Source organism: Erpetoichthys calabaricus, chromosome 18 (assembly GCF_900747795.2).
Source record: "Erpetoichthys calabaricus chromosome 18, fErpCal1.3, whole genome shotgun sequence".
Classification (NCBI taxonomy): Eukaryota; Metazoa; Chordata; class Cladistia; order Polypteriformes; family Polypteridae; genus Erpetoichthys; species Erpetoichthys calabaricus.
Window position 1 is genome coordinate 56,841,774 of NC_041411.2, and position 25,525 is coordinate 56,867,298.

Genomic DNA, 25,525 nt, shown 5'->3' on the forward strand with positions numbered 1-25,525 from the left:
AACTAAGCTACTAATTTATACTAAAATAGTAATTTAGTGCACTGACAACAACCTGCTCCTGAACACAAGTAAGACCAAGGAGCTCGTTGTGGACTTAAGGAAAAAGAAAACGGACATCAAACCACTCTATATCGGAGGGGACGGTGTGGAGAGGGTGTCAGACATCCATGATGTGGACTCCTAGGAAGTGGAAGACATGTCCTGGGGTGTGAACACAGCTGAGCTGGCAAAGAAGGCTCTGCAGAGACTATTTCCTGAGAGTCCTCAGGAAAAATAACATTCCCCAAAAACTGCTGGTGTCCTTCTATCGCTGCTCTATCAAGAGTATCCTGTGCTACTGCCTCTGCGTGTGGTTTTCCAGCTGCACAACAGCGCATAGGAAAACACTTCAGCGGATCGTAAAGACTGCCCAGCAGATCAGCGGCTGGTCTTTACCCTCTCTGGATGAACTGCACAGCTCTCTCTATTCTGATTCTGATTATTTCAGAATACACTTCACACCAGGTTCAGAGTTAAACCTCTGAATTTATATTATGCTGGAAATACCAGCTTAGAGCAAATTTGTTTTTTTTTTTTGATTTTATTGTAATCATTCCATAGAAATAGATCAATTGTTACAAAAATAGGATTGAAAACAAATCAACCCCCACCCCGAGAAAGAGAGCATGGCCAACAGAGTAAAACTTAAAGCCAGTAAAAATAAGTAAATTGATAAGTTTAATAAGTGGATAAAAGATAATCTAAAATGTTATTGATTAGATCCTGTCAGGTTTTGAAAAAAATCTGCACAGATCCTCTAAGTGAGAATTAGATTTTTTTCCAATTTTAAATAGTATAAAACATCAGTTACCCACTTAGGATTCTTCCAGTTGAGCAAGATAAGTCCACGTGCCAATAGTGTATTAAAGGCAATTACAGTTTGTTTGTCCTTTTCCACTTTAAGCCCATCTGGGAGTACACCAAACACAGCTGTTAATGGGTTAGGAGGGATTGTGACACCAAGGCTGTCTGAAAGGCATTTAAAGATTTTGGTCCAGAATGATGTTAATTTGGTGCAGGCCCAAAACATGTGACCCAGTGAGGCTGGAACTTGATTGCGGTGTTCGCAGGTTGGATCTTGCCCTGGAAACATTTTGGACAATTTTAAACGAGACAGATGTGCTCGATATATAATTTTGAGTTGAATAAATTGTGTGCTTTGCGCATATGGAGCTCAAGTGAATTCTCTGCATTGCTACCTTCCACTTCTTTTCTGATATGTTGAGCGAGAGATCCTTTTCCCATTGTCCTCTCAGATATTTGAAAGGGAGGGACTGTAAAATGGTTTTATATATTGAGGACTTAGACAGCATTTCTGTGAGAGCAAATTCTTTTAATGTAATCACAAAGACTGGTGATAATATTGCAAGATGTCATTAACTATGAGCTCGCTTTACAACGCAAGAGGATATTTTTAAAATATTCCCTGGATTTTGTAAAATGATTACTGTAAAATGGTTAAAAAAAAAAAAGACAGTACTGCAGTGTTAATGGAGATGGGTTTTCGGATTGCCATTATTACTGAAAAATTACATTATTTTCATGTTATATGAGCTATGCAGTAGACAAACCATAAGAATGCCAGTTCATACTCAGCCTCTGAATTACAGTACATTCTAAAGCATGTCACTTAATCGGTTTGTGGTCCAAATATTACACACAGCACATGCAAACAAACTAATTTTCATGTTGATTATAGGATAGACAACTCTCAGATATCTAATAATATATTTGTAAACATCCAAAATTTCTTGCACTTTTACCATAGAAGAAAACAAAAACATCTGATACTGTGAACGGTGGACAAAGCATGCTTGATCTCTACAACTGATCAAGTAGAAATTCTTGTCCATGTGGTTTCTTGTAATCCAATACTAATACTCCCAAAAGCTAGAAAAACCTTGCCTTACATCAGTTATTTAACGATGTAAAACATGCTTGTTTTGTGTGGTGGGGTGCATAATAACCTGGGGGTTTTTAAGGCTGATCTAAAATATGTATTTATTTATTTAATTTATTTAAAGCTGCTATATCAACTATAAATATTTATCCAGATTTAACTCTGTACAGCTTCCCAACATGAAAACAAACATTTCAAGTTTTAGTACATGTCATAGAAAGCAAAACCAGCCCAGACTCCAGAACCCATTAGAAATATTTTAAACATAATTTTCAGGTGAAACATAAAAATAAATAGTCTTGAGTTGTAGATTTTCAATGAGGTAATGAAGGTAATGAAGGCAAAAAACCTAGCTGAAAGGTAAAGCATTATAAAAGACCTGCAGATAATGTACAGGTTACTTACTTAAAACATGACTTTGTGAGAACTGAACATGTCACATGTGTGCCCAAACCCTAACTTTAAACCATACAGAAAACAAGTTTAAATAACTATGTTGTAATTGGAAGTTAAACAGCCATGTTATTACAGGTAAAGATCAACACATGTAGTAAATAAACTCATTACTGGAGTAATTTTTTTTTTTTTTTCTCAAAAGAAAAGTGGCAAAACAAGGTAGGTTTTATATACATTTCAACACCACTTACTGCCGTTACTATAAAATTGTATTTTCCTTTATTCAAACTAAGTCACCAAAGATGCTATATCTTATCATTTGCAAAACAGAAATAACTGACAATGAATGGCAGGAAGTTTCAGCCATACAGTACAAAAATGATTATATCTTGGGATGCTACATCTAACAACATTAGCAAATCTAAACGCATTCACCAATCACTTGAGGTTCAGCAAACAGCAACTCTGCAAACCTGATGTTCCATCTTAGGCAATCATTCTTTAAAAGTTCATACAGCTTTCCTGCTATATCTAGCTAGCAACAAGGTCCACTAAAGGGAAAAGCTGCGTCTCGTGTGCAGTGCCACCAAGTTGTGACGTTTGATTTTTAAATGCTTTAATGTTTCTGTTATTTGTTACGTTGTGATTTCCACAACATGATGTAAACGTAAGGGTTGCACAGGAAAGTAGTGTTCTACTCCGAGTCGAAGTGAAAACAACAAAACCGCTATCCACACAAAATTGAACGTGCTGGGTAACTGTAACTTGCTCCCAACCCTAATACGGAAATGACATTAGACTCGTTTCCGTGTATTTTATGAAGGGCCATGCACAATGGCTGGAAAACTGACTACCCGGGCATATAGCCACAACACGGCGCTCTCGTCATACACCGCCTTTAACTACCACGAAACTGTGCAGAAGCAGTGGCCCACCAATTCTAAGAAGCCAACGGTGCGGTTACATTCAGGAGTGTTGGGCATTACGTAGGATATCACAGATCTCTCTTAACTTTCAAGTTTTGTTCCCACGTACCCGCGCACTCTTCTCTGTCTGAGGCCGACCGCCAGACTGGCGATTACTCCTCCACCTCCCCCCACCCACCAAAAATCCTCCGCCCTGGTCGCGTCCCCCTGGGCCACCAGGAAATGAAGAACGATACAAAGCTACGCTCTGTCGTCCGGCACCACCCAAACGGACGTCGCCCATTTGTCGGAAACAACTTTACCTTCATAACACAAGATTCCGATATTGTTGTTCATCTTATCCAAGTACTGGTAGTTCAAAAGATCCATTTTCGTGAAAAACATGGAGGGGGCGCGCGGATAGACCAGCTACTTCGCGTGCCCGGTGGGGGAGGCCCGGCCTCGAATTTTCTCTCCTGTGATCTTTACCCAAAATCAAGCAGAGAACGCACAGCTTGTTACCAGTGCTACCGTTACTGCTTTTCGGAATCGTTTCACTGAAACAGTGCAGAGCGCGGCCGGCCAGTAGCCCTCACAGCCCCGCTGCAAGTTCTCTGCGCGCTGCCGTCACGGCTCTGTCGAATGAGTCGCGCGAACTGCGGTTTCCACTATGTAGGCGCGCACCCGGACAAAATAGAACGCGCCCACCCGAAGCTTTGGTGCTTGCTTGTGTCTGGGATCAGCTTTCAAAAGGGGCTGCACCAGTGGGCCGGGAGAGCTAGAAAAAGGAGCAAAGCCCACCCATCGCCCAGTGAGACGTGAGCTTATAAAGAGATGCTGGTTCAGTAACGTCTCTTTCTGTTGCAATGACCACTTCCAAATGGACTAAATTAGAAATGGCTTTTTTTCCCCAGTCAATTGGCAAAATGTGTGTCAAATCCTGAAAAAGGTATACATTTTGTGAATCTTAAAATATTCACACTGCCACACGCAGTTCCCTACATTAGGTGAAACAGGCGATTTTGAAATCAATGACAATGCACAAGAAGCAGTCCACACCACAACTGATAAGTAGCTCGAAAAAAGTATGCATTGCTTTACATTTATCATTTTGACAGAATGACCAGGTAGTCCAGCCAAAATACTCAAACCAGTTAAAATATATAGTGGTTCTTACTTTGACTCTGTTACTCAAAGCATCATCTTCTCACAACTCTAACACGATTTCTTAAAACAATTCCAAACAGTCTTATCACCCTTGCAAAGACAAAACATTCCCAACATTATTATTCCAAGTGCTCTGCAAAATGCAAGAAATATTTAAAAATGAATGACTTCAGAAGGACGTCCACAAACAAAGCATGCTGATGTCAGATATGAGGATTTTTCAGTTTGTCTTTGTGCCTTCTTTATCTGTTTATTACTTTAGTGTAAACTGTATTTCCTACTTTAATGCTTTGGCAACACCCTGTGCTGAAAATGACATTTTAATTTGCAAAATAAAAACATAGTACATGCAACAAAATGAATGGAAAAAAGCAGTGAAAAAATGGTGAGCATGAACAAGAAAGGTGTGTGAAAAACACTTGCAAAGACAACCACTGAAGTGTTCTAAATACACAGATATTAGGGAACTAAAAAGAGCACAATGCAGCAAATGCAAAAAAGTCAACGGCTCAAACAAATAAAATAAAATTCAATAGTACAAACTACAATGCAAAATGCACAAATAGATTAAACAGTACCACTCACTAAATACAGCAAAATTTCATATGAGGATACAGATTTGTTTAAATACATGAAAAAAGTAGAAACTAACAAAAAGAAACCAAGAATAAACCCTGCAGGTACTTTCGGTCTATCCACACAGGTGCTGGTTCCTGTCTACTAAGTGGGGTTAACGTTCTAATTACCTGCCTACTTCTCCAGTATCAACCATGTGGTGGCCCCTATTGGCAATGAGGAGGCTTGGCCTCTTGCACGACATCCATGGCCCTCCCCTATTAATACAGAAAGATCAGATATCTTTAGTACTTGCTGGTCTGCCTGCCCTATAGCATTTTGGGAAAACATATTATATTTCCTTCCACGTCACAATAATCCTCTCCTATACAGTTCTCTGTGCCTACTTATCTTCTGAGACACCTAATTTGTTACACAGACAGAACTTGTTACTAACCCGTGTTTGAACTTTTTCCTACAGTGACGTGTAGTTACATCCCCACTGATAGCATGAGGTTTCCTTTTAATCTTAAGCCATGGCTGGGTTCTGTTTCTGCCAGGTAACAACTTGTGTACTTGGCAACCCACGACAATAGTGAAAACATAACTAGATGTATGATGTTATGTGCCGAAGACTTTCATTTACAAGTACTGATCAGTAAAACACAATCTGGCAACAAATGCTGTTGGTTCAAGTCGAGCTCTTTGTTTGCCAATTTATACTTGAAGGGAAAAACTGGGTGTGGAACCAGTATAGACTTGGCTTGGTAATGGAAAAAGACCATTACAAAAAGTCCCCAGAGAGAAGATCTGTGATAGCACAGAATGCTGCCTGGTTAAAGCTGTTGGGTTCCACAACTTTAAGCATATTTATCTCCTACAAGATATTTATTTGAATGCATTCAGTTCTAGCACTGTACCTTTTCCAAATTGTCTAGGAAAGATGCAGATATTGGGAGCAATTAACATCCAGCAAAGCAGATTTTAATGTTTGCTAACCTATCAATGCATTTATTTTCATAAAAAAAACAAGTCACTAGTATGACCAATGGAAAAAAAGAGCCAGCATCAAATTGCATCAATTTCCAATGAGTGCCATAAGCAGATACCACGTTACAATAATTCCATATGGGGAAGAGCATCCTCTTCCGTTTAATTAATTTTTTACAAAATTTATTTGCAACTGCCAAAATATAAATAGACAGGAGTACTGTATGCATTTACAAATACAACACACTGAAAATTAAAACATAAAAACATCATTCATCACATATAATTATCCATCAAAAATACGTACATTTTGCTAAGTTTGACTTGATTGAATGGAATGTTTCATGCTTTTAATAAATTCAATATATAAAAAAAACTATGCTCATACACTTAATGTAATATACAGCATGTATGATAACATATGACACATTCAAATATTACTTTTTTTTTTTTTTTAAAAACACAGTTTAGGAATAAAAGTAGCAAACAGTAAATGAAGTCCTGCTGGTCGTGTTACAGATTATCTGATTTATAATATACATCATTTTTCAAAAAGCATAAGATGTTAAATATTACACACACAAAAACATAATACTATGAGATAAAAAACACAGTACACTGACTAAAATCCGACCAGGAACAAGAGCAATTGGATGAATTTGCACATAATTTGCCGAGTTTCCCAACTAATGAAAGTTCTTTATAATAAAAGATGTACACCAAACAATTTACACTGAAATGTTTTACTTTATAATACAAAACAATCTATACTCCCACATTTTACTTTATAATACGCTTTTACTACAGTGAACACTAACCAAAACTGTTTTAAATGTGCTAGACTAAAGCGCAACTGTATTTCGGTTTATGCATACATGTATATTTATAGCTGCAAGTATTTACTAAGAAAAGGGTGCAGATCCAGCAACCTTCTGTTTTACAGTCCAAGTTTAGCCACCAGACCACACTATGAGAAGAGCAGCTACAAGCCAACCATGTCAGCGAGGAAGCAGAGATACCATGCTGCCCCATAGTGGTAAGTCGACGCAAAGATGGTTTGCCTCATTAGACAGAGTGTCCAGTTTCTAACATTTTCTTTATCCCATTATTCCTGGCAGATCCTCTTAAGCTCTATTAGATTAGATGGGAAGCATCTGTAAACTGCCATCTCGAAGTCTATCCACAGTATTCTGTGGGGTCCTAGAGTATAGTATATTGATGGGCAAAAAAAAAAAAAAATGTATCCATTTAAAATTAAATTTACAATACAATAAACTGTGGAGAAAACTAACTCATCACAGTCTAACACCAAGTCAATTAAGCTTCGGGGATATCAATCTGTCCAGTTAGGAAACATAAGTGATTGTGAATCAACTTCACATGCTCTGGTGCAAATGAAAGTGACAATAGGTGCACCAGAAAGACAACAACAAGATGACCCCCAAAAAGGCAATAGTTTTGCAGGTGGCTGCCACAGATAATTGCTCTCTCCTTATCCTTCCTGACTGCTTCTTTTCTAGTTTTGCATTTTGCTAATGTCTTTGTCACTAGCAGACCCTCACAACACGTTTGGGCCTACCAGGCCTGACCGGCATCCTCCCCCACCATCGAAGCCAACTCACCACCAGGTGGTGATCAGTTGACAGCTCCGCCCCTCCCTTCACCCGAGGGTCCAAGACATGTGGCCGCAAGTCCGACAACACGACCACAAAGTCGATCATCGAACTGAGGCCTAGGGTGTCCTGGTGCCAAGTGCACATATGAACACCCCTATGCTTGAACATGGTGTTCATTATGGACAATCCGTGACGAGCACAGAAGTCCAATAACAAAACACCACTCGGGTTTAGATCGGGGGGGGGGGGGGGGCATTCCTCCCAATCACACCCTTCCAGGTCTCATTGTCATTGCCCACCAGAGCATTGAAGTCTCCCAGCAGTACAAGGAAGTCCCCAGAAGGTATGACTCCAAAAAGGGTGGGTACTCCGAACTGCTGTTCGGTGCATACGCACAAACAACAGTTAGGACCCGTCCCCCAACCTGAAGGCGGAGGGAGGCTACCCTCTCGTCCACTGGGGTAAATCCCAATGAACAGGCTCCAAGTCGGGGGGCAGTAAGTATACCCACACCTGCTCGGCGCCTCTCACCGGGGGCAACTCCAGAGTAGTATAGAGTCCAGCCCCTCTCAAGGAGATTGGTTCCAGAGTCCAAGCTGTGCATCGAGGTGAGTCCGACTATATCTAGCCGGAACCTCTCGACCTTGCGCACTAGCTCAGGCTCCTTCCCCTTCAGAGAGGTGACATTCCACGTCCCAAGAACCAGCTTCTGTAGCCGAGGATCAGGCCACCAAGGTCCCCGCCTTCGGCCACCATCCAACTCACACTGCACCCGACCTACTTGGCCCCTCCCATAGGTGGAGAGCCCATGGGAAGGGGTACCCACGTTGCCTCTTCGGGCTGTGCCCGGCCGAGCCCCACGGGTGCAGGCTCGGCCACCAGGCGCTCGCTATCGAGCCCCACCTCCAGGCCTGGCTCCAGAGGGGGGACCCGGTGACCCGCGTCCGGGCAAGGGAAAACGCCGTCCAAAGTTTTCATTCATCATAGAAGGTTTGTTTAACCGCTCTTTGTCTCATCCCTCACCTAGGACCAGTTTGCCTTGGGTGGCCCTACCAGGGGCATAAAGCCTTAGACAACAGAGCTCCTAGGATCATTGGGACACGCAAACTCCTCCACCACGATAAGGTGGCGGTTAAAGGAGGGGTTTGCGTGTCCCAACAGAGTAAATAATATATCATTATTTGGAACACATGCATTTCATGTGTGTTCCGTGTCTACAATGATCTGTGTAAATGTAGGATGGCAAGAAATGTTGAACACATAGCTAAAACAAACTTTTTTCATGTTATAATGCAAATGACAAAAGTTTGACATGAAGTGTATTAATGTGTGAAGACTGAAGTCCAAATATCAAATAAACACTTTCACAAAAGGTACAAGTATTACAAAACAAGTATGCTTTTATTCAAGAATATAACTGAAGAAAAAGAAACCGGTTTAGGGTACAACACTGACACGACCGCTTGGGTGGTGCAGCAATAAGAACTTCTGACTCATAATCAAGAGGTTGCTGGTTCCAGTCCGGGAACTTCCTAGATTTACTGTTTTGAATATTATTATTATTACTTATTGTTACTGTTATACAGCAGAATAAAAAACATACATTTGATTCGAGTCTGTAATGGTCAGTGTAAATTTATGGTACTTGTAAAGGTTATATAAATGCCACATTGAATGTTGTTTACCTATATGTATTTACTTATCTTCCTACCAAGTAGACTGCAGAGCTTCCTGTGTTTGATCGACATAGGCATGCTGACGAAGTACAGTAGGAAGTAAATAAATATAGGTAAACAACATTTGATGTGGCATTTATATAAGTAACATATAAATGTTTTTCATATAAAGACCATCAAAAAACAAATTGTAAACAAAACTTTGCACAATACCTTGGCAAGTTCTGAAAGCTCTGCTGTTTCGCTGATGATGATATGCGTGTGGCAGATTCACTGGCAGGATGATGCCCAACCTGTTGCTGAATCCAAACGGAGCCATCTTTTGCCTTTACGCCTGGTGCAGCTGTGTTGTTTTTATGTGTGAGTGGACGTTTCTTGCAGGGAGGGCTTCTGTTCTCTTTCTCAAATGTAGAACCCTCATCTTCATCTGAGTTCACCTCTGTTATTGTACATCTTTAACTGAAATCAGCAGTGTTAGATCGGGGGAGCATGAACGTGACAGAGAATAAAACAATTAAAAAAAAAAAAAAAAAAAAAAAAAAGCTAACCTTTACAAGTACCATAAATAAGTAATAATAATAATGATAAAAATAGTAATACTCAAAACAGTAAATCTAGGAATCGCCCAGACTCAAACCAGCAACCTCTTGATTATAAGTCAGAAGTCCTTATCACTGCACCACCCAAGTGGTCGTGTAAGTGTCATACCCGAACTTGATTTCTTTATCTTCAGTTATATTCTTGAATTATAGCGCACTTGTTTTGTTATACTTGTACCTTTTGTGAAAGTGTTTTGATATCACTTCATGTCAAACTTATGTCGTTAGTACTATAACATGAAAAAAGTTTCTGTTTTAGCTATGTGTTCAACATTTCTTGCCTTGCACTTCCTGTCATCCTACATTTACACAGATCGTTGTAGACACGGAACACACATGAAATGCATGTTCCAAATAACAATATATTATTTACCCTATACAACTCCTATACAAAACCTCACAGAACATTTTGCCTGACTTGAGCAGTGGCAGTGGAGGGATGGGATAGCTGGCTGCTTGCTGATTGATACATTTGCAAAACAAAAGATGCTAATGAGAGGTGCTAAGGAATTTAAGGTGGACCGGGATTAAGAGTTTTTCGTAGGCTTCAGAGATTCTAGGGTTAGTGCCAGGACCCAATATTTCCAAGCAGAACACTCACCAAAATATCACATTCGCTGGCTTGCTTTCTTATCATTTTACATCCTGTTGCCTACTCCTCCCCAGGTAAATGACACACACAAACCTGCTGCCCACACGATATAAAGAAAAAGGTGACTTTTCAGACCAGGCCACCTTCTTCCATTGTTCCATGGTTCAGTTCTGATGTTCACATGCGTATTGGTGGGGCTTTCAACAGAGGACGGGGTCAGCATGGGGACTCTGACCAGTCTACGACTATGTAGTCTCATATGCAGCAAGCTGTGACATGCTTGGTCTTCTGACACCATGTCCAGCATTAAGTTTTTCATCAATTTGTGCTACAGCAGCTCTTCTGTGGGATCAGACCACACAAACTAGTCTTCATTCCCAACATGCACCAATAAGCCTTTGGCTCCTGTGACCCTGTTGCTGGTCCAACAGTAGTTCTTACTTGGACCACTTCTGGTAGGTACAAATCACTGCATACTACGAACAACGCACAATACCTGGCATTTCATAAATGCTCTTACCCAGTAATCTAGCCATCACAATGTGTCCCTTATGAAGCTCATTCAGATCCTTACACTTAACCATTTTTCCTGCTTGCACATCACATATCACCTTCAATTCTGACTTTTCTCTTACTGCCTAATACATCCCCCCTTGACAGGTACCACTATAAGGAGATAATCATTGTTATTCACTTCACCTGTCAGTGTTTTTAATGTTGTGGATGATCTGTGTATATTTACAGTATAAACACCATATACACATGTAATTTATACCCCAAAGTTAAACGGTTATTTAACTGGACATAACTTTGATATAATATGGATAACAAAAACGATAGACAGGAGCACATCATATAGGAAAGACAGGCAAAACTGAAAAGGTGAGACAGTCATCATCTACTGTATGTAAACAGAATTTAAATGCATGACCCCCAATTACATGATAATCACAGCTTAGTGAAGATTTTTTCAATTTGACCAGACAGCACTAGGGATCATGGCCTTATATTAAGAGTGTGTAATGTTATAGACCCCATAATGCCAACAGTTTAAATTTACCTCTTTTTAATATTATTAAAAATTATAAAAATTATTAATATCAATATAAGATATGCTCCTTCAGAATAAGCTTTGAAATCTAGGCTGAAGACTTACTACTTTAGACAAGCAAACCCTGACGCTGCTGATTAGCTGTGTAATACTGCACCTTCTGCTTGTTAGTCATTTGCACGGAATAAAAGAGTAATATTTTTAAACCATTACTAACCCTCCTCTGTTCTGTTTCTCTTCTTGGTGTCTGGATGTGGGACTTGGTGCCACTGCTCTACTGCCAGGCTGCTGTCCTGTATATGGAAAGATCATCTCAGATAAAAGAGCATTGGAATCATCAGATGGAAAGATCCTCTCATCAGATTATACAGCCAGCAAAGACTCCACTATAGAAAACCCAGGTGGGGGCAAGCAGCCTGTTGGCATGTGTCATCAGGACTGTAATTTTGTTTTTGACTCTCTTTTACAATTTTAACCCCCTCCACTGTCAACTGGCCATGGTTTATCAATTAAATAATGGACAGATATTGTTGGTTTCCATTTATTTTTAATCAGTTTCTACCTTGTTCTCTGTAAGTTTTAACAAATCTACAGTATTTATATGTGTACCTGTTCTGTATTGGGTAATTAGTATAATCTATACTTGTATTTTAACTGAGAATTGCTCACAGCACTCTACACCTTCATGAAGAGTGCTAAACAACAAGTAAGTTGCATTGTACTGTATTACAAGTTTAGAGGGGAATAATATAGTCACGGGGACTTTAATTACCGAAAAACTGTGCTTCCCTTACAAATGGTAAACTACAACAACAAGACTAGTAACGCCCAAGCGAAACATATGGTATATGGTACCACGAGACCAGAGATTAAAAAGGATATTGAGAAGACTAAAATTCAGCTTGAAAGAAATATTGCAGAAAAGCTGCAAGATAACCAAAGAATTTTTTTAGGAATTTTAAAAGAATAATTAAGATGCAAGTGAAGAATATGTGGAACAGTAAAGGTAAGCTAGGACATATGAACAAGGAACTAGCAAATTCTATGAACTTGCACTTTATTGAAGTTTCAATGTATAAAGAAGATGATAACCTTCCAGAAGTAACAGAGATTACAATGAGGTATATAGTGACTTAGAAATTCAAGAGGGAGAAGTACTATTTGTATTAAATAGGCTAAAATCTAACAAATTACCACGACCATGTAGCATTTATCCTTGAGTGTAAAACCACGCTCATTTTCACAGCAGCCTCAGAGCATACGTCCACACTTTTCTGCTCGGTTTTGCAAACCAACGGCACCCAGCATCAAAGTAGTGCCACTGTTATTGTGTTGTTTCTCTTCTTTTTCATATTCGCATCCATGATGTGGGATTTATCCAATACAACAAAATTGCAAATTTAATTCACTTGATTGTATCTAGTCTGTTAACAATATAATGGTGCAAGGAATGGCCAAACTATTCCAACCACAATGGCTTCTTAAGCGTTGTTAGAAGAAATGGAAGTATAGATGATGATGATGACTGGCTTCTAAGCTGATTTTAATTTCCAAGAGCTGGCACCAGCTTTACAAAGGCAGACTTTGAGGAATTGTGCTGTATCTGTTCCTTTGCAAGTTCTGTCCACTCAGGTTTTTAGCCACAGGAGTTTTACAATATGAACTAGCTGAATGATCGGGTATTTCACAATCATCACTGAGTCACGCCATGCCAGCTGTATAGGTTGGTATTATCTACTTGTCATCCAGATATACAAGATTTCCTTATACTGTGGTTGAACTGGGAAACATCAAAGCACAAAATGTTGTTTTCCAAATGTAATATGAGCAGTCAAATGCATGCACATCGCTATTGCAACAGCTCTGGACAATTTACATGAGCCAGCAATGAATCACTAAAAGAATGAGCTGGCATTACATCATCTATAGAAGGTGTGCTTATAAAAATGGCAACTCTGTACTGTCACACAAGCTCCCCGCCCCCCAAACTATTCTGGCAAAAGGCAAGCAGTCCTTTTAGGGTGTACTAACACTAGGCGCGTTTGTTCTGTACTGTGCCCAAGCTCGATTATTCCCCCATCCCTACTCCCCTGCACTTACACTGCACGTAAAATTCTGAGCCCGGGCACGCTTTCATCATGACCATGCAACTTCTTGTAAAGTCAAAACAAGATCTGAACACAGAGTGACAGCACACATGTCAAAATGATTTTTATTTATTTGGTGGTTGTTTTGGAGTCATGTAGAGTGGGATAACGTTCTATCCTCTTACAGATTTATTGAGTGCGCACAGCAGCGTTTTTGGTGTTAATCGTTCTGCATGTATGAGAAGATTTTTACATTGACAAATGATGTTAAGAGAAGAATTTTCAGCTTTTCATGCCAACGATAATTCACGTTAATGTGTAAGGGGAGAATAAAAAAAAACATTTTTTAACTTTAAATGCTACTGAATGAAATGAGAGTTGCACTGCCGGACTCAGTACATCATTGACGTCATGCCTGTTTTCCATGCTCGGGCACATTTAGAAATCATATTGTTCCCGAATGCTACTGAACCATGCTCAGGCCCACCTCTTCCAAGCAGGCTAGTGTCTTTGGCCTGGCATGGAGTGATCACACTAGTCAAACGACATAGACTTTGCGGGGTTACATGCAGACAAACATGCTCGGGCATGGAACAAATTGCCACTGTGAATACATCCTTAAAGATAGCAAGTCACCTTAAAGAGACATGTAAATAGAAGAGAAACTATCCATCGTGGCGCTTGGTACTGACACTACGCTATAAAGACGCCTTCAGAGAATGAATTTGCTTATGTAAACAAAGTATTTTCACTCTGTTTACGTGCTGCTCTATTGTCCACAGACAGTGTGTTGGATTGTGCAAGCCCCTAATGTGCTGCATAAAGTGGCACATAATCATGGCTTGCCCGTACCTGAAGCGATGTGGTATGATGAACCTGACCCACAAAATGATCAGCCAAATCACACAGTATCACAACTTCATTTGAATGTAATTAGCAGAATGTAAAAACAGGTAAGCAGATTCAGCATTTATTTTTTAACCACTTCATTTAATTTGTGGTCAATATCACACAGTAAGGCCTTAAATTACATAGTTTATTGGCCATATCTCTTACAGTATCCACTATTACATTTTGTAACTCCAGAACAGCAACCGTCAGCACACAGTCATATGGTCACCCAGTGGTTTCCAAGGCAGAGGTATGTGTGCAGCCAGCCCCTGAAGATGTGCTCGGCACAGCACCACCATCACCATGTGGGTTCATGCCCTTGGTACGGGGGTCAACATTTGCAATATTGTCTTAAACAAAAGAAACAGATGGTGGGCTGCAACTCACCTTTTCATATAGACTTTGATATGTGACCACTTTTTTTTTTTTTTTTATTTCGGGCACTGTGCAACTTTCGAGTGTCTTTGCCACTCTATCACTCAATCAACATCCTTTTGATGCTTATACCACTGCTTAAGCCAACAAATAGTATGTTTTTCCTTGCCTCCACTTCGCATTTGCTGAAATTTTTCTTTTTTCCATGTGCTTTTGTCATTGCCTTTTAGCAAAGCACTGAAAAGAAAATGCTATTTATATTGATTTACATATTCAAATATGCAAAATTCTGGGAGAAGTCAGGGTAGGGCTGTAGGCACATGCGTTAAATTTCATGTTCATTGGGATTTATAAAGGGGAACTGTGTGGAACTAGGCGTATGCATAGATTTATCCTTCCGAATGTTTTTCTGCATATGCACGAGTGCTGGGAGATATACTACTTCTTACCGAAAACCGTTTTTTATTTTTGTTATGATATGGATTTTTCTTATATCGCAATACCGGTTAAAATAGCCTAAACAACGTTCAGAACATGGCACAGCGGGAAACTGTTTAAGGGGGGACTTTTTTCGCTGCTAAACATGCATGCAACTGAGTACATGCGTTAGTGGAGGTATTGAGTAGTGAAATTTGACAGAACATTCCGAACCTGAAGCTGTAGCAGACGATAAAGTTGAACATGACGACACAGAAGAACTTTTGCAGAAAAAAGGAGCCGCATCTGTTTTCTGGAGATTTTGGTTTTAAAAGGTCGGATGTGGACCAAACAACTATTTACTGCAAATGCTGTTGAGCTAAAGTTGTTACCGGAGGTGGTAACATGAGCAATTTGCTGCACCACCTTTGCTTTGTAGTACCATGAATGTATGGAACTAAGATTGGCACCCTCCACGTCCTCAGGTAAAACTGAAAAACTAGGACACTGTAGGACTGCCTACAACAAAAAAAGAAAGCGGTGGATCGAGATTACCAACGCCATTATAATCGATACAGCTAACATGTCAGTGGACAGAGATTGTTGACATTAACAGAAAGTGTAGTTGGTTTACAAAAATATTTACTCTTTATTCCTTTTCTAAGACATGTTCAATGTAATAACTTTTGACAAGCACCTCTGGATATTTTACTAAGTCTAAATGCATCTTTGGATGGTTTAAAATATGTTGTCAAAATTATAGTTTAAGTTGTTTGCAAAATTTGTTCAATAAAATGGTTCTATATTTTGACTGCAACTATAATGCAATTTGATTCGTTCTCTTCATTAGTGCCACCCCCTTGAAAACTATCACTTTATGGGGCCATGCAAACCTGTATTAAAACTTGTGTGCACATTAAAAAAATTTTGTACAATGTACAATTCTCACGACATGGGAGCCCAGCCCTAATATGCACATTTCCAGTTTTGTCCGTACACCATGTTTTCATTTGAATTCTATGCACTGCGTTATACATGAGGCCACTTGAGTTTTGACTAAGAATGGAGCATTTGCTGAAGGAGTCAATGCTATGCTTAAATTGTGAGTACTGCTTAGTATAATATTGAAGCAGCACCACCACATGTAGTTTTAAGGTGTAAGCATCATGGGTTCAGTTGCCATATCCAGATTCTGTCTTCTGCATGTTCTCCCTATGTTAGTTTTCTGAGCAGGACTCTTCCTGATTCAACTTCTTTGCTGCACTCACTCTAAGTTTCATTTGAGGTGCCACCCCCTTGATCGAATGTAACTAGCCACTGATATTGCATGTCACTAAATCATGTCACGTTGCTGCTTGCAGTTTCATGTGGGGACCCCCGCCCCCTGTCTTTCCCCACCACTGGGTCGAATGCCACTGATCACACCATGCGAACTTTCACTGAGGGCTGCTCTTGATCAAATGTCACTGAATGACACCACACTACTGCTCACAGTTTCACGCCAGTAACCCGCCCTCTCCCTCACCTGAATGTTACTATTCCATTTTACTGTTTTGGAGTATAATAGTTTTCAGCTTGAATGCAAAAAAATGTCTTGTTTAGGTTGATCAGACACTGTGTGAACAGTTTAGGTGTGTGTGCCCTGTCCAGAACTGTTTCCTGCACTACACCTAGGGCTGCCACCAAAGGCATTGCCCGTAGAACTGGAAGAAACTGGAATTAAAATATATAGGTGCTTAGTTTATTCCAAATATGAAATGCAGGAAAAAAGTGTTTGTGGTTAATGGAAAGGTCATTTGGCAATGATGTGATACAAATATTATGCAATTACTGAGTTGTCACTATGTCCACTCGACTGAACAACAGGTGTAGTTTATTGGAGGTCTGACAAGATTGTTCAAACTGGCAAAAAAACAAGTCTGCTGTATTTGTATTTAATGTATTTTTTTCTGCAGTAGGGCTAAACATGGAAATTCATTTCTCATGCATGTACTCTATGTAGGTTATGTTAAGCGTATGTGGATCATATAGGCATATTGTACAATCTTTGTAGTTGGCAGCACTCCTTACCAGAAAATTGTTGCCACAGCCCTGTTAAAGATAACCATCAAGAAAAGAGGTGTAGATATACCCACTGCTAAGGCATCCATCCAACTCTGAAAAGGAAAAAAATCAGCAGAAAAGCAAGGACTTTGTAGGGTACCTTTCCCTATGCTAAAACAATCCACCTTTATTGTCACTTATGGCATTTTAACAGTTCATGGTAATCTTTAACAAAATGTGTTACGTTCTCTGGCAGACTAATAATACTCTTAAGTCATTCTTAAATCTGCTTACTCCAATTCAGAGGAGCAGACTGCAAGAGCCAATCCTGACAACACTGGGCACAATACAGGAAAAAGAGCAAAGACAGGGTACCAGTTTATTACAGGGTCCTCTAATGCACATAACTCCTATTTGTACTGGGAGCATTTAACCAAATTGCATGGCTTTGAGTATGTAGGAGGATAACTACAGTACCCAGAAGAACAGTACAAAGATGCACGGAGAACACGCAGACTCCATGCAGACAATCAGATGCTGGGTTTTGACCTAGCATTCTGGATCTATCAGGAGGCAGTGCTAATCACTGCGCACAACAGTGCCACCTAAACTATAAATATGTTAATTATATATTTTAAGTAAATATATCAAATTTCTTAAATTAAGTACATTCACACTCACAGCCTTATTAATGCTCAACTGTTTTAAAAGGTATAGAAAATTATACTCTGACTAGAAAAGAAGTATGGTATGGATTAGAAATATTTTTAAAAATACACGTTTCTTAGCATATTTTATTTTACATTCTGAAGATTATTTTATATTACTCTACTGATGCAATTTTTCCCTGGCAAGTCTGGCTTTTTGGCTAAATACAAGTGGAAATCTCTACATGCTAAAAGAAATAAATATCTATTTAAAGTTAAAACAGCAAAACTAAATTTTAAAGACAGGATGATACATTTATCTACTCAAAATGTTACAAACTGCTGTAAACATCAAAAAGAATAAGTTATAACATTAAAAAAAGCCTCGACATGTGAACATCAAAGTGATTTTCAAACCATGGGTTTTTAAGCCAAACTATGCCCACAAAGTCTAAAATCCACCCTTATGTTAAATATGGGCGGCACGGTGGCGCAGTGGGTAGCGCTGCTGCCTCGCAGTTGGGAGATCTGGGGACCTGGGTTCGATTCCCGGGTCCTCCCTGCGTGGAGTTTGCATGTTCTCCCCGTGTCTGCGTGGGTTTCCTCCGGGGGCTCCGGTTTCCTCCCACAGTCCAAAGACATGCAGGTTAGGTGGATTGGCGATTCTAAATTGGCCCTAGTGTGTGCTTGGTGTGTGGGTGTGTTTGTGTGTGTCCTGCGGTGGGTTGGCACCCTGCCCAGGATTGTTTCCTGCCTTGTGCCCTGTGTTGGCTGGGATTGGCTCCGGCAGACCCCCATGACCCTCTTCGGATTCAGCGGGTTAGAAAATGGATGGATGGATGTTAAATGTAAGGGGAGAGAGGTTCCCCCACAACTTCCAAAATTAATTTCAAGCTCTGATAATGTAGCAAAACACAGTGCCAATGAGTGTGGCTCTTAAATATATAAGCTCCTTTTTGTGCCTGATTTGATGGCTTTCACCCAGTTGTCAGTACTAGACTGAAAACAAGACACTGGTGCTGATGCTTCCCTTTAATAGGGTGCACCTGCTTGGGTTTTGATAGCTCTTGTATTTAAACCACAGTTGCCCAATTACCACTAAGATTAGGATTTTTTTTTTTTGCTGTTGGTGTTTACTGTCATCTCAACTATAGCTAGAGAAAAGTATAAAAAAAGCAAACAAACATGTTGTCCATGTAACACCCAGAATAGTTAAATAGTTCAAATATATACTCAAACCTCACTTTTTGGCTTATTTGACAGCACTAGTGTTCATTTTTGGTCTCCATTTTACCAAAAAAAAACATTACAGCACTACAGAAAGTCCAGAGAAGATCAACTAAAGCTTCTTCTAGGCCTAAGATGTATGAGATATACTATATATAAAGAAAGACTGAAGGATTTTAATCTTTTCAGTTTAAGCAAATGGAGAAAAGGGGGCATATGACCAAATTGTTAAAAATTATGAAAGGAATTAGTAAAGTAAATCCCAGTGCTTACTTTAAAATACATCCTGCAACAAGAATATAGGGACACAATTGGAAACTCATTAGAATGTTTTTCTTCATGAAAACAACCATAGGCAGATGGAATAACATACCAGATAGTGTGGTTGACAGCAGGAATTTACTAACCAATGGGATGGATAAGCTTGTTGGGCTGAATGGCCTGTTCTCATTACAAGTGCGCGCACACACGCACACAGAGAAAAAAATGATCCCTCATCAAGAAATAAATTTAACAAAACCACATGTGCCATGGCACTGCATTTAATACTTTGTACAACCTCCCTTTACCAATAAAACAGCATTGAGTTTTCTCCTGTAAATCCTTATAAGGTTGGAGAATATAGAGCAGGGAATCAGAGAATCTCCTCTTCAGCTCCACCCAAAGATTTTCAAAGGGGCTTAGGTCTGGGGACCGAGATGGCCATGGCAGAAGAATGGTTTTGTGTTCCTTTACGTATTTTTGTGATTTAGATGTTACAAATATGGACAAATTTGTTAATTCCCTTACAGCTCATTGAAAAAGTGCTGTATGCTTCCTGAAATATAATTAAATGAAAAGCAATTGTCCTATGTATACCGGCATGTCTTTGATATGTCATAGATTAAAACAAAGCAGGGCAGCACGGTGGCGCAGTGTGGTAGCGCTGCTGCCTCACAGTTGGGAGACCTGGGGACCTGGGTATCGCTTCCCGGGTCCTCCCTGCGTGGAGTTCGCATGTTCTCCCCATGTCTGCGTGGGTTTCCTCCGGGCGCTCCGGTTTCCTCCCACAGTCCACAGACATGCAGGTTAGGTGGATTAGCGATTCTAAATTGGCCCTAGTGTGCGCTTGATGTGTGGGTGTGTTTGTGTGTGTCCTGCGGTGGGTTGGCACCCTGCCCGGGATTGGTTCCTGCCTTGTGCCCTGTGTTGGCTGGGATTGGCTCCAGCAGACCCCCGTGACGCTGTGTTCGGATTCAGCGGGTTAGAAAATGGATGGATAAAACAAAGCAAGTGTGAAAAGATAAAGTATAGCTTATTACACAAAGATATTCTAACAAGGCCTGGACACGTGATGATATCCCTAGAAAAATATAAATAATTGGATTAGAGTGATTATTCTTTAATTAGTATTACACGTATCCAATCGCTCAATAAGTCATTCAGCCTATTTAAATGGGAAAAAAAAGCAGTCACACTTTAAGATCCATGGGACTGTAGCCAACCTCCCTAGACACAGCTGCAAGAGGAAAATTGACCTCCACAATGAACAGAACAATAGTGAGAATGGTAGACAAAAAAAACTAAGGACAAATTAATAATAATAATAATTAATAATTCATTACATTTAAATTCTAATGAGATACGTGCTGAATTCAAAATGTCAAGGTCCAGCAGTATCTGACTGTGCCATCTGTCGTTTTAGAGTGACAGTGGGATATACTGTATGAAAGACAACCCAGGACGACTCCACTGTTGAAAGAAAAACAATAAAGTGGAATTTGCTAAAATGCTCAATACTTCTGAGAGAATGTCATTTCATCTTTGGACTGATGAAACAAAACTGCACCTTTCTGGCAAGTCAATGTCCACAGACAAAAAAATTGAAGCTTACAAAGAAAAGAACACTATACTTACAGTGGTTATCAAAATTAGAGAACTTACAATTTCCTCACAATTTGAAAATCACTGCTTATACCTATTTGAAGTTACCCTAACAGGAATATAAAAGCAGTTTTTTTAAGCATATTTCATAATTTAAATACATTCTGAATAAGGTTATTATAGTTAACAAAAACTAAAAAACTGAAAAAATAAAAAACATTTCCTAAACTGAAATAAAATTAACAAAACCAAAATGAAAAACTAAAACTAAACAAAACTATTAAAAGTAGCTGAAAAGACTAATTGAAATAAAATAAATTACTAAAAATATTTTTTAGTTTTCATAAAAACCGTATTTACGCAACAGCTAACCTGCACTGTGGGGGTCCTGAAATTAATCAAAATATATTAAGAATTTCATATTTGGTTTTTGAATAAATATTACTGCCGTTAGTTTTTAACCCTTGTAATTTCTAACTCTAAAAACAGAAAGTCATCCACCATGAGCTGCCCGCATATATTCATCTAGTGATCGGTGTCTGGTGAAGGAGGGAGGGTGTTGACGCAGCATTTGCAATGACAAAGCATACTGAATATAGGCGCATACAGCATGTGGCAAAGAAAGCAATTTACTGTGTGATAACAGTGACAGTTCTTCAGGAGCGGATAGTGACAGCACGATTGATTCTGGTGTTAGTGAAGCATACCAAGGTGATGGGTTTGCTTTGAATGTGCTTGGCAAATTTCAAAGCTGCCATTCACTGGATCTCTGAGGCTCAAGACAGAAGTATTAGGTACAGATAACCCCTTAGAGAATTTCAGTCTGCTCATAAATGACTGCATGTTAGCTATAATTCTGACTGAGCCCAAGATACAGGACATGCATTGAAATTACTATCAGCATTGGACAGTCTACAACACACTCCTAAAATAAGGCCTGTTTCCCTAATGCTTTCCAGGTGAAGCCACATGTCCTCACTAAATGGGGCTCATCATTCAACCGAAGAGGATCTGCGTTTAAATTCTGTTTGACATAAACAGCAACCCCACCTCCTTTTCTGTTCTGTCTGTCCTTCCAAAAAAAATATGTATCCCTCTATGTTATACTCGTCCCCATCATTATTAGGCTAGGTTTCCATTATTTCTGTAATATCATAATTATGCTAGGCTACATACAACTCCAACTCATTTGTTTTATTTTTGGTACTTCTAGCATTAAGACAAGCTATTTTAATGTGTTACTCCATTTACTTTTACATTTAAATGTTGGGTTAGAATTTACATTATTATGCATTTTTACACTATTGTTTGTTCCACCATGTATAGTTGTAAACCTAGCCTGTACGAAACTCCCTGCCCCCCATTCCCTAGTTTAAACAATCATCAACTAACCTAACTCATATGCCCCTCTGGTTCAGATGTAAGCAGTCACTGTGGAACAGGTTCCACCTGTTCCAAAAAGAGATCCAATGCCCCATAAACCTATCCCCTTCTATCCTGCACCAAGATTTGAGCCACATGTTATGCCTTCTAATCTTCATCTTACCTGGACTGGTACATGGCACAGGCAGAATTTCAGAGAAGACTACCTTGTCAGTTCTGCTCCTCAGCCTGGCACCTGTTTAAATTTGGATTGCAGAACTAGACTGCAGAATCTAGTTTTCTGAACATTGCCTAAAACTATACATAGAAACCTAAAGAAGTGTAACCTAGATCTTTAAGTAGAATATCATAGATTTCCCTTTTTCCCCTTTCTTAAATTCCGTGTATTATCAACTTTTTTGTGTGAATGGTTTGCTTTTAATTTCACTAAAAATCTTTAAAAGAAAAGACATTTGAACTGAAGAGATTTTCTTTTGTATGTCAAGTCATACTAGTACCAGAATGCCTGTCTGGTAGCTGCATTTGAAATACTTTAAACAATTTGGAAACCTTCGTGAAATGCAGCTACAGCTTACTTTAATGGCCGGCAGAACCTAGCACTAACCGATTTTCTAAGTCTTGGTATCCACACTCCAGCTCTGTGTAAGGCAGTTTCTCCCAACCACTGGATTGCCCTGCTCTGTGAGCCCACCAACCGCAGGTGCCGGGTGCAATGCATCCTGGGTGGTGGTCAAAGGCAGAGGCCTTGGCGGACTGGAAGCCTGACACACAAACTGGATTCTTGAGGTGTGAAATGTCACCTCTGCTAGGGTGGAAACAGCTAGAGGTTGGTAGGCGCTATCAGCTAGATATAGTAGGCTCATGTCCACCCACTTACTCGGTTCTGGAACCAAACCCCTCTAACTAAACCTGAGCGGCGTTTTGTTATTGGACTTCTGTACTAGGTATGGTTTGCCTACAACGAAAACCATGTTCGAATATAAGTTGGGTCATAAGTATTCTTGATACCAGAGCACCTAAGGCCAAAGATCAGAGATCGATTTTATAGTCTTCTCATTGGATTTGCGGCATATGTTTTGAACATTATGTCCAGAAGACACTCAACTCCAACATCTGAAACAGCCTTTCCCGCATCACGGTGGAGGTAGGGGACGGAATCCAAATGGGCCTTGTACAAAGCCTCCACTATGGAAGTGTTTGTAAAGAGCTGCAGCGTGAAGGCCACAGGTGCCCCTCAAGGTAGAAACTCAAGAACCCATCCAAGAGGTGAGGAATGCCATCAGGCTGAAAAAGGAGGCCTTCCGTGTATGGTTAAGCATGGGAGACTCCCAAAGCAACAGAGAGATACTGACAGGCCAGAAGGGCTGTGGCCTTGGCAGTCAGGGAAGCAAAAACCAAGGTGTCATAGGACTTTGATAGTCTCTTTCCAAGATCTCTCCAATCAGGCTCAAAGAGGTTCTGTAAAACCATCAGGCGACTCAAAGGGAAGGCAAGGATTCACCAAGGTTGTTCTCAGCAAGGGGGCAGAAGTGCTGATCCAGACAGAGGATGTTGTCTGGCGGTGGAAGGAACACTTTGAGGAGTTCCTAAACCCAATGGACACACCCTCTGGCAGAGCCAGAAGCTGATAGGGGATCAAGGAGGCCACTGAGGTAGTTAAGGAACTCCACAGTGGCAAAGCCCCTGGGCTGATTGAGATCTGGCCAGAAATGCTGATGGCTCTGGACATTGTTGGGCTGTCATGGCCGACATGCCTTTTCAGTGTTGCATGGACTTCCAAGAGCAGTGCCTCTGGAGTGGCAGACCAGATTGGTGATACCCATTTTTAAAAAGGGGTAGAGGAGTGTGTGCTCCAACTATTGAGGGATTATGCTCCTCAGCCACCCAGGAAACGCTTATATCATGGTATTAGAAAGAAGACTCCGACCAATCATGGAACCTCAGATCCAGGAGGAGCAATGTGGATTCCATCCAGGCTGTAGAACGACAGACCAGCTTTTAACCCTTATGAGGATTCTCGGAGGGGCATGGGATTACACCCAATCAGTCCATGTGTTTTGTGGACTTAGAGAAGGCTTATGACCATGTTCCATGAGGGATTCTGTAATGGGTTCTGGGAGAGTATGGGGTTCCGGGACCCCTAATAAGAACTATGCAGTCCCAGATTAATCACAGTGAGAACTGTGTCCACATACTCAGAAAAACATCTGCACCATTTCCAGTGATTGTGAGACTATACCTGAACTGTGCTTTTCTCCTATCCTTTTTGTGATTTTTCATGGATAGGATATCTATACGAAGCCAGGAAGATGGAGGGAGTGGGGTCCATATTTGTGGCCTTAGAATTACATCACTGCTTTTTGCAGACAGTGTGGTCCTCTTGGCTTCATCAGACTGTGAACTCCAGCACACACTGAAACGGTTTCATGATCAAGTGTGAAGTGGCAAGGATGAAGATCAGCACCTCCAAATCTGAAGCCATGGTCCTCAGTAAGATAAATATGGACTGTCCTCACAGAGTTAAAGTACTCCACTTGAGGCAGTTATTACCTTTGGGTCTTGTTCACGAGTGAGGAGAAAAAGGATGGTGAGATCGACAGTTATGCAGTCACTAAACTCATCTGTAGTGGTGAAGAAGGAGCCGAGTCTGAAGGTGAAGCTCTTGATTTACCAGTCCATCTACGTACCTACCCCCACCCACCTATGGTTATGAGCTTTGGGTAATTACTGAAAGAATGAGATCATAGTTACAAGCAGCCGAAACGAGCATTCTCTGAAGATTGGCTGGGCTCTCCCTTAGAGACAGGGTGAGAAGCGCAGATATCCAGGAGAGCCTCAGGGTAGAACCACTGGCCCTCCGCATCAACAAGCCAAATGAGGTGGTTCAGGCCTCTGATAAGAATGCTTCCTGGATGCCTCCTTATGGACATTTTATGGGCATAACCAGCTGGGAGGAGACCCCAGGGAAGACCCAGGGTTCACTGGTAGGATTATATACTCCCAAAAGACCTGGAAAAGCCTCGTGATTGCACAGTATGATTTGGCAAGTGTGGCTGGGGAAAGGGACATACCGGTATATGCCCTACTACTAAGACTGTTGCCCCCG

The 25,525-nt window shown here is 40.3% G+C and overlaps 1 protein-coding gene across 5 annotated transcripts in view; it reads right to left on the reverse strand.

Moving 5' to 3' along the window:
* Positions 1–25,525, reverse strand: part of vgll4b (vestigial-like family member 4b) — a 304,562-nt gene that overhangs the window by 149,322 nt on the left and 129,715 nt on the right. Inside the window, exon 3 of one of the 5 annotated variants that reach the window (XM_051921515.1) lies at positions 11,704–11,779. The exons of 3 other annotated variants lie outside the window; for them this stretch is intronic. In XM_051921515.1, the coding sequence (XP_051777475.1) occupies positions 11,704–11,779 (76 nt within the window). Of the gene's footprint in view, positions 1–3,563; positions 3,905–11,703; positions 11,780–25,525 lie in introns of those variants that run through there. One more of the 5 variants, XM_028825199.2, reaches the window with a different exon arrangement.